Source organism: Aythya marila (assembly GCF_965140915.1).
Source record: "Aythya marila genome assembly, chromosome: 3".
NCBI lineage: Eukaryota > Metazoa > Chordata > Aves > Anseriformes > Anatidae > Aythya > Aythya marila.
This window is the reverse complement of record NC_139044.1, coordinates 74680692-74698948: the sequence shown is the minus strand read 5'-3', so window position 1 is coordinate 74698948 and position 18257 is coordinate 74680692. Positions and strand designations below refer to the sequence as shown.

The 18257-nt window shown below is 38.2% G+C and overlaps 1 protein-coding gene across 1 annotated transcript; it reads left to right on the top strand.

Moving 5' to 3' along the window:
• Positions 1-5675: 5675 nt before the first annotated feature.
• On the top strand, positions 5676-17160 carry GPRC6A (G protein-coupled receptor class C group 6 member A; the record flags this gene model as incomplete). Its single annotated transcript, XM_082758205.1, has 6 exons — positions 5676-5960; positions 7368-7671; positions 9659-10486; positions 13329-13541; positions 14956-15079; positions 16040-17160. Exons 1-6 carry the CDS (start codon positions 5767-5769, stop codon positions 17158-17160), a joined length of 2784 nt encoding a protein of 927 aa, XP_082614331.1. The 5' UTR covers positions 5676-5766.
• Positions 17161-18257: the final 1097 nt, after the last annotated feature.

The following is an 18257-nucleotide window of genomic DNA, read 5'->3' as shown; positions in this document are numbered from 1 at the left end:
TTACTAATAACACTGAGAGAATCAACATCAACTTCATACCTACTTGCTCCTGATATTTTCATGTGAAATGACTCCCAGTCTGACTTTCTTGCACGTGGGATTTTCTAGAATATGAATAATACACAAGGCACCACAAGCAGTACACACCAAGGAATTTCTGAACATAATGACTGTCTGAGGAGGGTGCCTGATTATCAGGCTACCAGGACTTTCTCAAAAAAATCCTCAGTGGCATTTCAATGAGTATGGGGCACTGGGACCAAGAGATCTCAGACCCCTTCTTTAAGTAGCAAAGGTCTCACTGTCCAACAGCAAGCTGTCATTGACAGAAGGGCTGCCCCTCAGGCCTTCAGCCTTTTGGGAGAAAGCCCAAATATCTAGGCTAGAGGTTTTCTTTTCCTCTGGATGGCCCTTGTACTACAGGTTGGGCTCAAATGTTTATATTGTCAATAGGTGAATGACATTTTTACTCACTTGTTTTCCAATTAAGACAAGAGGAGATGGAGCAAAGGAGAAAAATTAAACCTGGTGAATAATTCTGCAGTCAAGTTGCTTTGATCAACTGGGTCATGACTACCTTGCTGTACTTATGAAAAATTGTTCTGCATCTGTCCTGCACAGCTGATTACTATCTTGGTTGGGTAGGATAGGAACAGACTTGCTAGAATATTTTGAAAACAAAACAAAACAAACAACGAACAACAAAAAACATTTATTTATAGAAAATAAATGAAAATTGGAATAGCTATTTCTTTTCATTTCAAGAATATATTTAACTTGAACTTTAATCTAAGTATATTAAGATATTAGAGAAGTTGAAAGAAACTAATATCTTCACTCTGAACTCAAAATATTGTAGAAATAAGCTTTAATTTCTCCCTTTGCGACTCTGCTGAACCAGAACTACTTCAGTTTCTTATAGGTCTATGGCACTATAAACAGCAGAAGTGCACTGAACATGCACATCACTGACTATTGAGTAAAATCCTTTCTGAAAAAGGAATTACTGTGGGGCTGCTCAGTACTGCCCCAACAGTCAGGGCAGGAGGCTAAAGGCACTGTTGTAGCTCTCCTCTAGGCAAATATTCCAGCATTTCAGCTGTCTACCAGAACTACTCCAACCAAATCATTTACACTAGAAGGAAATCCAACTTTCAGAGAACATCAAGGGGCACATTACAATACTGTGACCTAATAGAGAAAAAAAGGATTTGTCCTCTCCATCATGCAGCTCAGCTGACATGCTCCAGAGGACAAACCCAGTGAACTTGAAAATTGAGTTAGTTTGTTTCTCAGGAATTAATGTTGCTTGGCTTTCATCCAAATTCCATTTCATTGTTGATTTTTTTTTGGTAATGTTTATTTATTTTTTTAATTGGATACAAATAAAAATAATGGATATTTTCCTTTCTATTATTTAATTTTATTATCTGATATTAAGCTTAGAGAGTTCTCAGTTAGTAGATATTTTTTTAAAGATAATAAAAATGAAGTAATGTAATACCTGCCTCTATTTCTGCTCCATTGTGTAAACTTTCTTCACAAAAACTGTGCAGTATAAAATCTTTGGGTAAAATACAGCAGCTCTATTAGTCTAGAAAGGTGGCAATCCCAACCAATATTGTCTCCTTGTGGTATTTTGACTTCACTGCTCTCTCCTGTCTTTATTAATATAGATGCAGACTATGATACTGAAAGATAACATCTCCTTAAACTGGATTAATTAATTAATTAATTAATGGAAAATAAAATGATTTCGCAAGGGACAATACCGTTTTGGTAGCCTGGAAGGTGTTATGCACTCATTTGTAATGGCTTCTCTGCAGGAAACAAATGTTGTTTCCAATTGCACTTTTTTTTTTTTTTTTTTTTTTTTTTTTTTGTGGTGATTTTGGAGAACTGTTCCACACTATTTTTCTTGGCATTTCAGGTTTTTGAAGAGTACCAAAGTACTCATAGTCAATATATATTGAGCTCCATGCTGACTCTTTTTTTCATCAGTATGTTGGCCTTCAACCAGCCTTTCATCTATGGTTGTGAAGCACAGCAGCTCCCATGGGCTTCAGCAAGACTGTGAGGGAGCTGTGGGCCACGTGTGAGTCTTACATGCATGCTGCTTACTGCCCCCAAACAAAGGCAAGCCAAGGATTGTCTTGTTGGCCAAAGCAAAGGGATGCCGTGTCATCTCTTGGGTAGGTGGGAGATGGCAGCAGTCACCGGCATTGGTACAGAACAGCTCTCTAGGGGGTTAAGGCTTATGCGTGTGTAAGGTATGTTCCTCTAATGTAGCACTGATTAGTGCAAGGACTTGGCTTAGTTTAGCTGTTTTTGTCCTGCCTTATCATTATGTTATTTCTTACTTGTATCAAAATACCCCACTTTACCTGGGGGCTCACCATAACTTTAGGACAGTAGTTATTCTATGGTGCTTATGATCTAAATGGAAAGGCAATATTGTCTGTCATTTTACAGATAAGATATACATCAATAGAAGGTTAATTCTAGAGTTTCAAGGCATTTCAGTACTAATTCATTTGAGAGAGTGATGGAGGTTTTCAGAAACCTGACTGTAAATGACAGGCTTGGGTTGGGAAGTTATGTTGGAAGTCTGTGCAGATCAGACACAAGTTAGTGGTAGAACTGGGGACAAGCTACTCAGTTCAGGGCTTTAAAACTGTGGCTTAGCTTCCTCATTTTGTGGCTCATAATTTCCATGGGAGCAATGTGAGAAGAGGTGGTTCCTCTTAGCTCATGTCAGCATTAGCTTCCTTACAAATGATAGCCCTCTGGCTTCTCTTGCACATCCTGGATTGTGAAGACTTTGCCAAAGGTGTGGCACTGTTGCAAAAAAAAATTGTTAACTGTAAATTCACAAGAAGTCACCTGCTGGATCAACGCTGAACTTGGCAGGGCTCTCTTCAAAACCACCTATTCTGGTCCTTCTCCAAGGGAAGCCAAAGACCAGGTGGAAGAAGCAGTCATTCTGGCATGGTAGCAGGTAATTTTGGGACATACAATGACCCTAACAGAGTATTTCTGTATGCCACCAGTTCCTTTAAAGGCTCGTAGAATTCAACTGTGACTCTCATTACATCTTTGGGTTTGGTATTTATTTATTTTTTCTGCTTTTCCATGGTTCATTAATGGCTGCTTCTTAGACATGATGATACATCAAGAATTCCCCTGAATCTTACAACTGATTCTGCTTGCCATTTTGCATTTGACTTATGGAGGTATCACATCTTCTTATATTTTTCCAAAGAAATACCCCTATGCAGACAACTGTGAAATTCTACTGACGCTATAATAATAATTTTAAATAATAATTAAATTTTATAATTAAATTTTAAGTGAATAACATTTTGTATTATACACTTATTTCTATCGGTACTTAAGAATCAATGAAAAATTATTTGCAAACACTTCCTGTTAATTCTGCAGTACCCGATTAGGCTTACCTATCTCAATAGTGTTTTGAAGTACTTCTCACCACTAACAATTGTGAGATGTAGTTCTTGAAAACAAGCAATAACAATAAAAAAAATAAATAATAAAAAAATGCCTCCCTGTGAAAATATGTTACACTGTGACACAAATCCAATGTAGTTGAATTTAAAGCACGCCTCATTTCATTGTGTTTTTATACATAACATGAAATTAGGCACTAACTATATGTAATGTTTATTTTGTCAACTTCTACTTTCCAGAATGACCAAGTAATGATTTTTGTTTCTAGGTAAAATCCTCCTCTATACAAATTAATAGCTTTCTAGGGACTGGGCAGAGTAGAGTTTATTTACTGCTTCAAATCATAGATTATAATAAGTGTAAAGTTTCAAATTATCAGTACTGTATTTCGATTGAATCTTTAATGCAATACTTAGCTCCTCAAATGCTTTACTTTATACTAGAGGCATATACCTTAATATTTCTTGTAGCTTGCTTAAAAAAATGATTAGTTCTGTTCCCAAGCTTTAACTACATTAGGTATTATTTGGCAGAAAGCTTAGAGGAAGTTTTATGCAAAGTCAGGGAAAATGAAACACCTGAGTATATGGAGCAAGGCTTGAGTGAGAATTACTTAGGTGGAGAGAAACAGGTACATGAATATTTGCAAGTGGATCTCATAAGTCAAGGTCAGAATCAGAATATACTTATGCTGCTATAAGTCAAGAGGAATAATTTTGGAATAAATGGAATTTTTACAAGTCAGTATAGAAGCAGAATAAACTGCTATACTAATCTCCTCATAAACACACGCCATTAGACACATTAAGAAAAATGCAAGCATCTGTTTGCCCTGAACCAGCAGTGAGAATATCACACAGAAAGAAAGAAGGCAGATGAAAGAAACATAAGCTTTTATATGATTAAAAAAGAAAAAAAAAAAAAAAGAAAAAAAAAAAGAAAGATGCTGAATGGTGACTTAACTGGGGATTATCATTTGCATTTGCAAGTAGTATCTCTGTTGTAAATGGGTACTGTAATTACAAAGAGACTAGTGAGAAACAAGGCAAAATGTAATAATCCAAATCAGTTATATAGTATGCATCGTGTTTATCAGAAAGAATATGTAACAGATACCCCATTTCTCTGTTTTGCTTGCAAGAAAACAAAGCTTGATTCAAAATTTCTAGGTACAGGCCAGCTTTCTTATAATACAGTCAGAGACAATCAGTACTATGACTGACCCCATTCCTTTGACACTGTTTTGGCATGCTGCCAAAAGAAGCAAAATATGAAGAAGACATTATACGTAAATAGAAAATCCAGTATCAGTAAAAGAGTTATTGTCAAATCTGTGTCTCTTACATAAGTTGGTATTGTTTAGCAGCATCAGTAATGTTTCTGTCCTAAAGAGGTTCTCTTTGACGTCTGCGGTTGGAGTCTATGAAAGTTGAATGTCCAGCCTCTGCTTCTCTTCAGTTCCTTCTTAGCACAGAATCCTATTCTGCAAGTGGAATTCCTGCAGATCTGAGTGGAATGATGGCACTGAGAAGGGTTGCAGCTGATCCTCCCTGGTACAGAAGCTGCTTACATGTACTGGTGTCCTCAGACAGAGGGGGAAGAAAGTGTGCTTCCCCCCTTTCATAGGCTGGTTTTTAATACAGAACCTGATCCAAAGCTGGCTGAAGTCACAGAAAGCTGCATTGCATCAGAACCATGAAGATATGCTTTTCCATACCATTTTTGTACAAATAAAATTGATTGAAAAAAAAAAGAGAAAGGTAGATTTTTATTTATTTATTTATTTTTAATTTTTCCTGTTTGCCTGTTTTTAGACCACAGTCTGATCTAAAGCCCACTGTGGTGAGAGGGTCTTTTTTTGCAGTACTGTTTGGACTAGACCTAACCACAGTAATATCACTGCCATGTTATGTGATGACTCATTGCCCTGCACTCAGCTGGAAAGCGTTCAAGACAAGCCCACATTTATACCAAAATACTTACTGCGTTTTTCAGATTACATGTAAGTCCAATAATCTTTAGACACAGCAGAATAGATTCAACGTTTAGCACTTCCTCCTGAACTCATTTATTTTTTCCCTCCCTCTTTTACTCTCACGCCCCTGCACCCTCACGCTTTCTGTGACAGCAAAATAGCCTAAGTCAGTCAAGCAAATACAAGCACCTTATGAGGTGTGACTAACTTTTGAGCACAGACTTTTTCTTTCGCTGCTGTTTATAGATGACATAGGAACACTTGTTGGCACTGTGGCTAGCTTAATGGACTTAAAGCTGGTAGTGAACAAGTGAACTAGAAACATGGCAATATTTAGCTTTCTGATCGTCTGCTTTGTGATCAGCGCTGACATCGCCTCCTCTTGCCAGAATACAGATGACTTTGTGGGTGCCAGTTCTCCAGGAGACATTGTTATAGGAGGCTTGTTTGCAGTTCACAGTGAAATGCTGCATCCAGAAGAGCATCCCATCAAGCCAGTCATTCAGAACTGTGCTGGGTGAGTAACATGAAAATTACATACATTACAGAAGAGATCACTGGCATCTGGCTTACACTTCTCATATTAAGATCAACAAAATCTGTTTCTCTTGCATTTCTCAGTCTTTAAGAAGACCTTAGACATCAAATAAATCAATAATTATGTAACACAATGACAAAGAATGGGAAAATTACAGTAGAAAACATTATGGCTGTCTGATGAAGGGAATGATTATTTGATCCTATTTCAGTCTTCATATTTAATCAAATAGCCTTTGAGGTTTGTGCTGAACAATCATTTAATTGCCCTGTAAATACCAATTTTTGGCTATATGTCTAAACTAGTCTGCTGTGCAGTTCATTGTTTGTTATGAAGTTGCAACCAGCTGGTTTGATCACAAGCAGTCTTCTCTATTTTATCTAAGCACATATAGAAGTATGTCGCTCACCCCACAGGGCAGATCACTTATAATCTGTGATAGCACTTTGCTGACTAGATTGTAATTGTTGTAATCACTGTAGTTATTACATCTTGTACTAAAATTATGACATTATGTTACAGGATAGGAAATACAGACACCATGTCATGTGCGAGTTCAGCTTTAGAATGTACATCAAAATAAGTCTTAAGTTGTCTCAAGACCATTTGAAATTTATTTTGGTTTGTAAGATTTGTAACTTCAGAAACCCTAACCTGAGATGACCATTGGTTGCACTGCAGGCAGCCTGTTGTAGCACATTTCTGATTAAGAAAGTGTTATCATGTCACTGGCAGGAAGGACAAAAGCTGTACTAAATTTGTCAGGTTTACAGAGGATTGAGGAATGTTTATGCATCCACTGGAAGACATCAACCTCTGGAATTTCTTATCATAGAATCATAGCATTCTATGATAAGAATTCTATTCTATGATTCTATGAAATTTCTTCTTCTATTCTGAAATATTTAGTCATCTCTTTGCTTCAAGCTTTTGTTGAAAATAAATTCATTTTTTTTAAATATGCTTGCTGGGTCAGATGGAACAAATTGCAACAGCCCCACTGGCTTTGACAAATACTTGTTGATATCACTTGCAAAATTTAATATACTGTAAAAAAAAATGGTTTTAGCACCAATTTTTCAGAAAAGCATTTTTATTCAAGCATAGTTGAAGTGTTTTTTTTTTTTTTTTTACTTTGCTTGTTCTTCTATTTAGGTGAGACAAAAGATATGATTTCTGTTTTTTTGTTCACTTGTTTGTTTGTTTGTTTGTTTTGTACACTAAACCCAAGCAAATTGCATTAAATGTAATTTTCTTTCAATAACTGTCAAATTCTAAAGGATATGCTCAAAGAACAAACAAACAAACAAACACACAAACAAACTGTGCTTCAGCCTTAATCCTAGAAATGTTTTTCTAAAATGAAACTTGTGTGTTTCCTGACAGCTTCGAAATTCAAGTTTTTCTTCAGACACTTGCAATGATACATGCTATTGAAATGATCAACAATTCGACATTATTATCTGGAGTTACTCTGGGCTATGAAATCTATGACACCTGTGCAGAAGTTACAAAAGCCATGGCATCTACTCTGAGGTTCCTGTCTAAATTCAATTCTTCTAAGGATATTGTAGAGTTCAAGTGTAACTATTCAGACTACATACCAAGAATTAAGGCAGTCACTGGAGCCAGTTACTCTGAGGTGTCAATGGCAGTTTCAAGGCTGCTGGCATTGCAACTAATCCCACAGGTAGGTCTGAGGGAATTATTTCACTTTGGACAGAGGGTCAAATTTACCATGGCTAGAAGAAGATGTGGCTCTGATTAGAGGGATTGCGAGTCACATCTTTGTTACACAGCAGGATTTGACTCAACCTGAGAACATCAGGAGAGGTGAGATTGAACTCCAAATGGAAGGCTTGATCCACTTGCCTAAACAAAGGCAGGTAGGGCTGTTTTATATGCCCAAGTTACACCCCTCCACATGGTCTTCAAGCATGGCACTGTGTTTTTATCAGCCTGGCAGCACCACTGGATTGTCCTGCTTGGCTGTGATGGTTACTTTAGAGTACTTCAGTTGCCACTCAGTGCCTTTGTTCAGGCAACCAAATTGCACCCGCTGTGTCTAGTTTAGCTGGCAGTGAATATAAAAATGCCCAATCCCAAGTTAAAAGCCAAGGCACAATCTAATTCAGCCAGAATTTGGAAATTCTCTCCTGCCTGAGAGAGATTGGATTTTGGAGTCTGGAAATGTTTAGAGAAATGTTGCTCTAAAATACAGTTTTAGTTCTGCTGCTCTTCAAGAAGCTGCAGAAGAGAAGGAATACAACCCTGTAGATTTGCACTGGTCCTTCCCAAAACACCCTTCTCTATTTCCAACCTGTCTAGTGCTAGTACTAGTGCATACAGTCCCATGCTTGCACTTAGGCCAGTGCTTCTGCTACCACTTTAACTGCTGTAGAGAAGTTGGGGTCAAAGCCAGGACTTGCTGTCAACAATGAAACAGGAGATCTACCGCCACACCATCTTCTGCCACAAGTTAGGTATGGTAATTTAACATATATTATCTTACTGCAAAGTAGCAACATATTAAATAAACCTGCAAAATACTTAAAATCTGAACTAAATATAATTCTAACTGAATCTTTTCCTCTGCAATTGTAGGAAATAATTATGATCTCCAGCTTCACCGTAGGAACTATAGTTGATATATAAATTAAAATGCCACACTTCAACTTAATTAAAAGGCAAGTGATTAAACAAATATGTATTGTGACATGGAGATGGAAAAGGTGACTCAGCAGATTTTTCTCATCTATAACATCTGACATTGTCAATAGTAGATTACTATCAATAGGAGATTAATACTGATAGTAATCTGCTGACAGCATTAAGTTTGGCAACCTCTCCAAATAGGTGGCTCTCATTTTGGAAAGTTTAGATTTATTCTTTAGGAACTGTCAAGCAATGTAGGAAACACAAGTGTAGGGAAAAAGGAAAGAAGGAAGGAAGTAGGGAAGGAAGGAATTATACAAGTATCAAAAAGCAAATAGATTTTAATAAAAACTTTCCAAATATATTTTTTCTTGCTACATTCACAAGAGAAAACAAACAAACAAACAAACAAACAAAAAAAAAGAATAATTTCTTTACATGAAAGAATTAAGAATGATTATATTATTCTTCAGTACCTTTTTTTTTTTTTTTTTTTTTTTTTTTCAGTAGGCTCTTCTAACAGACCTTATGACCCCTCTAAAACACACTAATTAAATTTTGGAGAGAAAGTATATGGTGGGTGAAACATAATATACTCAGTGTTAGAAAAATACTGCAAAATGTAAGTGTACTAGAAATTTGAATAACTCCAACAACATTTGAGCACTTCTAGGGTTTTAAGTGTTGTCTTGAACAGCATGCTGATGGTATCTCAACAGATTAAAGCAAAATCCTTATACCAGCATACCTGTCATAGGTATTTTGAAAGGTTTTATTCTCTGCCTTCAACAAAGCAATTAGGTGCATGAGGATGAAAAGAGTGGAAATGGTACCAGGCATGGGTCTGCATCCTAACAGCAGGGTGAGGAATTCTGCCCCAGTTGGGTGCACCTTGGTCATGCTCAGTCACGGGAGGAGGGAGCCCCAGGTCAGGTGGGATGAAGAAGTCGTAGCAGCTTTGGGTGTCTCAGCATCCTTTGGAGGAGAGCTCTTCCATAACCTAACTGTTCTCTCCTCCTTAGGTCAGTCCTGCATCGTCAGCTGAAATCCTCAGTGACAAAATCCGGTTTCCTTCATTCTTCAGGACTATCCCCAGTGATTTCCACCAGACTAGAGCAATGGCCCACCTGATCTGTGAGTCTGGGTGGAATTGGATCGGAGTAATAGCCACTGATGATGACAACGGGCGCTTTGCTCTGGAGAGCTTTGGGGTCCAGGCCATGTCAAACAATGTTTGCATAGCTTTTAAAGAACTGCTGCCTGCCTATCTCTCTGACAAAACCTTTCACACCAAAGTTGATCATGCAGTCGAGAAGATTGTCAAGGAAACCAGAGTAAATGTTATTGTAGTCTTTATGAGACAGTTCCACGTGCTCAAGCTATTTAAGAAGGCAATTGAGAGAAATGTAAATAAAATCTGGATTGCAAGTGATAACTGGTCAACAGCAGTGAAAATCAGTACGATGCCCAATATCAGACAGCTGGGAACTGTTGTGGGATTTGGATTTAAGAGTGGAGACATATCCACATTCCAAGACTTTCTGAAGAACCTTCATGAAAAGCCCACTGAAAACAACAAGTTTTTAGGTGAATATATTATGCTTTTGTCAGTCTGTGCACACCTGGAATATTATGATTTTCAAATGTGCATTTCAAATCAATCCCAGGATGATCTGATGCAAAATGTTGAGAATAAACAACACATCTGGAGAGATGACTTTTTGAATGCCAACATTGAACCCGGATTTATCCATAGTACTATACTTGCAGTCTATGCCATTGCTCACGCCATTAAAGGGCAATGCAAAGACAGAAACTGCAAGGATCCCTCTGCTTTCACTCCCTGGGAGGTATGATGTTAATTCTTTCAGGTGTCATTCTCTCTACATAACTTCCTTCTCATTTTTCCTCCCACATTCCTGGGTTTGCTGGCTTGGTCCTTGTACCAAAATGCCTTTTTATTCCTGTTCCTGCCTTTCTTCACCACTGCATGGGCCAAATGAAATCACAATCCTTCTGCCAGAGCAACAGTTGCCAATTGCTGCAGTGTTGAGAGCCAGTTTTGCCTTCCTTGTTTTGGCCCCTGCAGACACAGAAGCTCCAGGTGCTAAGCTATGGCTGTGTCCTGCTATAGATAGAGAAGAATTACTGCAATTCACACCCACCATCTCCTTCCTCATGGATACAGCAGCAGCAGCTGGAAATGCCTGTCTCCACCAATGTGGATGGGATCGTTAGCTGCTGGGCTTCAATAGCTACCCCAACTCTTCCCACATCACCTTTAAAGGGCATGCAGAGAAGGCACCAGCTTGGATGAAGGCTCCAGTCTGTAGTCTGCTTGCTAACTTACTAGCTACCTGTGCAGGATAGAATAGAAATCTATAGTCAATCTATGGCTGACTTATCATCTGTTCTGCTACTGATGGTTGGCCTTGTTGCTGCAAACCACTGTAACACTCAGCACCAAGTGCTCTTGAGTGACAGGGATGGTACAGAAGAGGAGTTTCCCAAAGAGTTTCAATTTCCCCCTCTGTGTCCCCAGTTTGTCCATGTCCAGCTTATATACCTCTATAACGAATCTTTACTTGAAATTGAAAAAGCAACAGACCATTCTTCTTTCTGATCTTGATTTATATTGAAGTGACTGGTAGGAAAATGTGGCACAATTCTTAAGATGGGTTAGGTACTTGTTATCAGACTCTACTGAGTGGGAAAAGGACAGGAAAAATCAGACAAGTAAACCTGACCTGACCTTTTACCTGAGAACCTGCTCAGAAGTATTCACTTTTACACACTTTTACTCAGAGGATTAAACAAAAGTTCATTTAAAAGTCAAACATCTACTGAACCACTCTGACTTGCTCTGACCTCTTATCATGGGTCAGGGCAGGTCAAACCAAGATAGGAGATTTGAAAAAAAACAAACAACCCCTCCCCCCCCAAAAAAAAACACCCAGTAACAATCAAACTCCTACATGAATTTGTAAATGCAGATAGGACAAATTCAGGACTGGTCTACAGGGGATGTTGAATTCATCATTACTGAATTAAATCCCAAACCACCTAAATTAAAAGTCCTGTTAAGAGGCTTAGAACTCATGAAGTAAACCAAAAGAGAGTTATTCTCCCTGTGCTGTTTTCATAATACATTTTCTCTACACTAAACTAAAACCCTTCAGAAATCAGCATACTTAAAGCTAGGGATGCAACTAATCCTTATCACTTATCTCCACATACAGAGAAACAGCACTGTTATTGCTATTAAACACATGCAAAAATAAATATCAATTAAATCATACTGTAGCTAGTTATTAGCTCTTTCTGTCTGAAGCTCAAGATGTATTCCAAAAGTTCTATTGTTTCCATAGTTTTTTAGGGAAATTGAAAAAGTGGAGATGAGAAAAAAATAAATGAGTAGCCTGAGGATACAGAACAACAACAATAAAAAAATCCTGTTCAATCCCACAAGACTTTGCAATGTTCAACTAAAATGAAATATCATTTAAAAGCACACTTATGTTTTTCATAAATTTGTAGATATGCAGTGAGAATGTATGAACTCTCATAAAAGTGATGTTATATCTGAAAAAATAACACATGCCAGATTTGTTTATACATATATATGCCAGAGACTTTTAAAGTCATATATTTGTCAGCATTTTCTTTAAATGCTACGACTATCACAGAAAGATCTATGTAAGATTGTGCTTTTCAAAAGGCAGTTACATTCAGCCATTCACCAAAACCTTGGAGTTTTTTCTCATTAATTAACCCCTATTACTAAAAATTGTTAAGCTGGCAAAGGGATAAAGCCTTTGCTTTAATTAGGAGCCATAGTGGCTAATGAAGGACTTTTTATGGTCTCCTTGTCAATGGGGAGAAGGTAATATGAGCCTTAATCTCTCCTTCTCTAGATTCACACAGAACTTTTTAAACTGTTTGTGATAATGTAAAGAGAAATTTCACCCTACTGTACAGAATGGGTTGTAACATTAAGCTGGATAGTTGTCTTATCAAAGAGTGCTTGCTTTGATATTTCCTGTGATTTATCAAATATAGCCTTGCTGTCCATTGTTATTGTATACCACCTCATCTGAGCAAGCTGGCATTTAGTGTTCATTTCACGACTTGGTGTCCCACCTTGCAATAAGTATAAGAGTCACGGGTGAAAACAATACTAAAGTAGATATTTCCAGACCCTGGGGGAGGAAGTCTGGGGGAAGAAGTCTGGGTTGCCAATTTCCTTCCTTACTCTGGAAGGAAATGTTGTCCATATCTACTTTGCTGACAGTACAGTAACAACAGGAGCTTCATTCACAGTCATTCTTTACAAGAAGGGAAGTCCCAAGGCCATTGTTTCCTGAAGGCAAAATCTTTTTTTTCCCAACATTTTACCAAAACCTCCAAGGCTGGAAAGGAAAATATGAACATGGCTATTTGTAGACATTGCATAGAATTAAGAAATGATTATTTGTGCTTAATAGTATTTTTTTTTTTAAGCCAACAGGATTGTCAGAATAATGTAAATCTGTATAGGATGTCAGATTAACAGTTATACAGATCCCTTTTAAGATTTTTTTTCACTCCTAAAAAGCAATATATTTTTTTCATTTGATATTAGCATACATATTTAAAAGTATTGAGTGTATCCCACTGAAATGATATTGATATGTCATCATTTCTTCTGTTCAGCTCCTTGAAGAACTCAAAAAAGTTAGAGTCATCGATGATGATAAAAAAATCAAGTTTGACTCCAAAGGAGATATGAGAACTAGTTATGATGTACTTCTCTGGAAAGAAATTGATGGTCACATGGAAATCACCACTATGGCAGAATATGACACAGAGAAAGGTGACTTTATCTTTGAGGATGATGAGAAAAAGAAAGAATTTCTGAACTTAAAGGTAACCTTCAGTTTGTTGACATAACAGCTGAAATTTGCTTCATATGTGTTTTTCTTCCTCTGTTAGTCACAAATAAAATATGTGTCAGCTAGAAATCTCTCATGTACTTTCATGTTTTCCATTTGGAGTGAAGCATCCTCTCTGGATATATTCAACTACCATTATATATTTTGAGAAGTACTTGAGCCTGTAAGCAGGCTCAGTGATTTGAAATTGAGTTATTTCTCCAGAATGCTCTTGAGAGGTTTCAAAGTTAATCTGTCCTAAGGATGCTATTCCAGAATCTTAAATTGGGTTTTAAAATGGAAAATACTTATAAATGTACCCTCTCTTACATAAGGCAACCATTTGTTTTGTACATGAAGACTCATATCTGCTGACTTTAATGTTGGGGAAAAAAAAAAAAAAAAAGTCTTGTTGATTATTTACTCCTGTTAGAGCTGGGGTCAGCACAATTGAAAGAGTATGAGGTAGGCAGCACCATCTGGAGCCCTGGCACTAGTGTAGACAGGACTGGTGGGTGGCCCCAGCCAGTTCCAGCTGGGTAATGTCATCTGTGCATGGGTGAAGGCTTTGGTTTATTGTGTAGCTCTAACCGAATGTGGCTGTGCTGCAAAGCACTCGCTGCTAATAGGACAGAGGAAAGGCAGTTCACTGGGTGGGAAGAATACAGTTTTTATGTGAAGCCTCAGCCAGCAGGAAAGGCTGAGGATAGAAGAGGACTTCACATTTTGTCCCTTTTTGTGGCACAGCCCAGGATGGCAAGGAAATGCCTCCATCTGTTTGTGAGCCCCATCTGGGAGGGAGAAGAAACAGCAGTGTCCCTCAGGACTGCTTCTCCATTTTATAAAACTTGTCTTTTGAAGAAGGACCTGAACTCAGGCCTTGTGAGAAGGCCCTGATCACACACTTAAGAGTGGGGCTTGGAAATTCAGGGGTGGTCTGCTGAGGGTGAGGCATGTTAGAGCTGTGGTTCAATGCACCCACAGAGCTGGGGTGTATGTCCCGGGGTGTCAGGACCGCACTTGTGATGTGGTCCACCCGACTCCCCTCTCAGAGGCTTCTGGGCTTTCTCTGGATCTGGATATGGATCCTAGAAGCCTAACTTCTAGTTTCAAAGCTGGATGTGTATTTTTAAAGGTATAGAAAATCACACTGAAGTAGGGCCAAAAAAAATAATAAAATTATCAGGTAGATAATGCCCCATCCTGTCACTTCTTGAGAGTGTGGAGAAAATGCAAGAAACATTGCCTACATTGCCTTTTTACAACATCATTTTCAGATTCCCTTACAATATGTTAGATACAAAAAGAGATTTCAAACCATAGTGTTACTGGAGGGCTATTTTAAGAGTTCATTGTAATTAGTAACACCTGAGCTGATTGATATGTATTTCATTCTCTGCTCACTGCAGAAGGTTCGATCAACATGTTCCCAGCACTGCAGACCAGGACAGATGAAAAAGGTTACAGAAAGTCCACACACATGCTGCTACGAATGTGTTTACTGCCCGGAAAACCATTACAGCAATCAAACAGGTAGAAGAATTGTGATCCAAATAAAAGCTGATTTAGAAATCAATGGAATTGTTTGGTTTGTGTATAACGAGCCTTGGAAACCTTGGGTATAATTTTGGAATGAGATTAAAATATTTGTTTATGCTTGGTTTCAGAAATATGAAAGGGAAGAACACTCTTCAACATATAAAACTTGGTTTAAATACTTTTAGAAGACCTAGCTTTAAACAATCAGATTTTACAGTTGACTAGCACTATCCTTGATTTGGATGGAAAGTCTGGCTGACATTCCTGAGACCACATGAAAATAGAGCCTTGCTTCCATATCTTTCTGCAGGATAGCCAGCCTAGTGGAAATATGAAGTTAACAATTTTGCATGCTGGCACTTTTTTTTTTTTTTTTTTAATCTTAAACAGGAGCACTGTGAAGTTAGATATGACCATACAGTAGTATTTTCTAGTGTCAAATCCAATGTGTACTTTACTGCTGGTTCATTTGTAGTGTGAGTAAGGTTTTTAAAGGTCAGAGAGTAAATACAGAGGAGAGAGAAGAAATTAAGAAATTTGGTGTCTTTAAAAATATTGATAGCTAGCAGAAAGAAATTACTTTTTATCCCCTTTTCTACTCAAATAATAATGAAATTTCTCCCTATTGGGCAATAGGAATTTTACAGAAAAAGCTCTCTTTGAAAGCATAATCTACAGCAATGTTTATTCTTGCTGTTGTATTTCAAAAAATCTCTGAGAAGAGAAAGTATTTTTTTCTTGTAAGACTAGGTGGATGAAAGAAACACAGTTCCTTTCTGGGTGGACAACCAATTCAATCCCAAACTACCACCCTGGTTTCACTGTGTCTTTCCAGAGCTAGCCACTGCTGGCTCCCTGGGGCCCCAGCTCCTCTGCCAGGACTGTGTCAGCAGCAGCCAGAGCCATCAGATTTACTGTGGGTTCCGAATTTATCTTCCTTTTTTCTGCTTTCAGATATGGATTACTGCTACCGGTGCCACAACAAAACCTACTGGGCTCCTGTGAACAGTACTACGTGCTACAGGAAGACGATCCAGTTCCTCAGCTGGACTGACTGGTTTGCTATTTTCCTGCTCCTCCTCTCTAGCTTTGGGGTTGTGCTGATTTTCTCCATCAGTATCATATTTACTAAAAACTTGAACACGCCGGTTGTAAAGGCATCCGGAGGTTTAACTGTCTGCTATGTTATCCTCCTCAGCCACTTCTGCATTTTTTTAAGCACCGTCTTCTTCATAGGTGAACCCACAGAACTCAAATGCAAAACTAGGCAATCCCTCTTTGGCATAAGCTTTGCACTTTGTGTTTCATGTATTTTAATAAAGTCGCTAAAAATTTTACTAGCCTTTAGTTTTGATCCCAAGCTGCAGAATGTCCTGAAATGTGCATATAAACCTATTCCCATTGTGGTCACCTGCACTGGGATTCAAGTTATCATTTGCACCTGCTGGCTAGTATTTAGGACGCCTTTCGTAATGCAAAATTTCTCAATTCCAAGATCAATAATTCTGGAGTGTAATGAGGGCTCTATTGTAGCTTTTGGGATTATGTTGGGCTACATAGCTGCTCTAGCCTTCATCTGTTTCATATTTGCCTTTAAAGGCAGGAAGTTACCAGAGAACTACAATGAAGCTAAGTTCATAACCTTTGGCATGCTAATCTACTTTATAGCATGGATTGTATTTATCCCTGTCTATGCAACTACGTTTGGCAAATACCTGCCAGCAGTGGAAATCATTGTTGTTTTAATATCCAATTATGGGATTCTCTGTTGTACGTTTCTTCCTAAGTGCTATATCATAATTTACAAGCAAGAAACAAACACGAAGTCTGCCTTTCTCAAGATGATTTACACGTACTCTTCCAAGAGCGCAGGCAGCGTTGCTGTTAGCCAGATTTCCTTGGATTCAAAGTCTTCCAGTTCCCAAGCTACTGTCTCAGGCTCCTGTAAAGCTGAGAAAAACTCTGCAAATGGAAACTGCCATTTTCAAGTGCCTGGGCAGAAGCAAATAAAAGAGAAAATTCTTCCTAAAAGTGCAGTAAGGCGTGTGTCCAGGAAAAGACTGTCCAGCATATGACTGGTCAGCGCTGAAATATTGGAGGATGAAAAGCTATTTTAGTGAGCCATTCCTTTTTCAGGTCTCCCTCCTTTCGGTACCCCCCAAGGAGAACAGACCACCCGAAATTCCTCCAGCACTTTAGTAGTTACTCATTGATAAGCTTGAAAGGCTTTGCCTGGTCACAGGGTCCAGCATCTCCCTCCTTTTCCCCATCCCACTCCCAACCCACAGGCCCTCTGAGCCAGGCAGAAGTGTTAGGAAGGTTTTACTTCTCACAGAAAAACAGGCATGCACATATGGGCTTACACCACTTTTTCTTATGTCTTTGCTGCCCAATTGCTTAAGGAGGTTTTCTTCTCACCCAGGTCTGTTTTACAGATCAAACAGAGCTCCCTCCTAGCCTTTGTTTTGCTAGGATAAACAAGCTCAGTCCTTTAATCTCCACTTTTAAGATAAGCTTTCCATTCTTATGAACATCCAAGAGTAACCATTTTCATTTGGTACATGTGAATCCTTTTTTTTAATAAATAAATAAATAAATAAATAAATCTCTGCCCAAAATTACATGCCTTATTCCAGATGTGTGCTACAGCAACTTTCAAAATTCCGTGTATTTACCAGGGTGAAAATGAGCTAGAGATAGGTCTATATAAAAATTGAAGGATTTCTCTGGTGCTCTATAGTTAAATGTGTGTTCATCTACTTTTTACCTATACTAAGAGGAGACACATTGATTCATCTCATGCAACTCCTGTGACTCATGCAGAGAGAGGACCTGTTATGCATGTCCCCAGGTGTGCTGTTAGTTCAAAACTTATGAACATCAATTTAGCATGAATAATGCAATGACCAGAATCAACATGAATGCATCCTGGGAATTTTAGTTTCCTTGATACATGTTTAAAAAAAAAATCTAATTTTCAACAAGAACACAGTAATGCACTATTCCAATACATCAAAATCATGCAGGAATGAACTGCAGTCAACTGCACTGGCAGAGTCTCTGAGGCTCCGTGACTATAGGTACGCAGCATCTTCTGTGCGAGTGGTACACTCCGAGAAGGAGGAATTTTTCAGTGGACAACTGTTCTGCCTCTCTAAGGCAAAGAATGGCA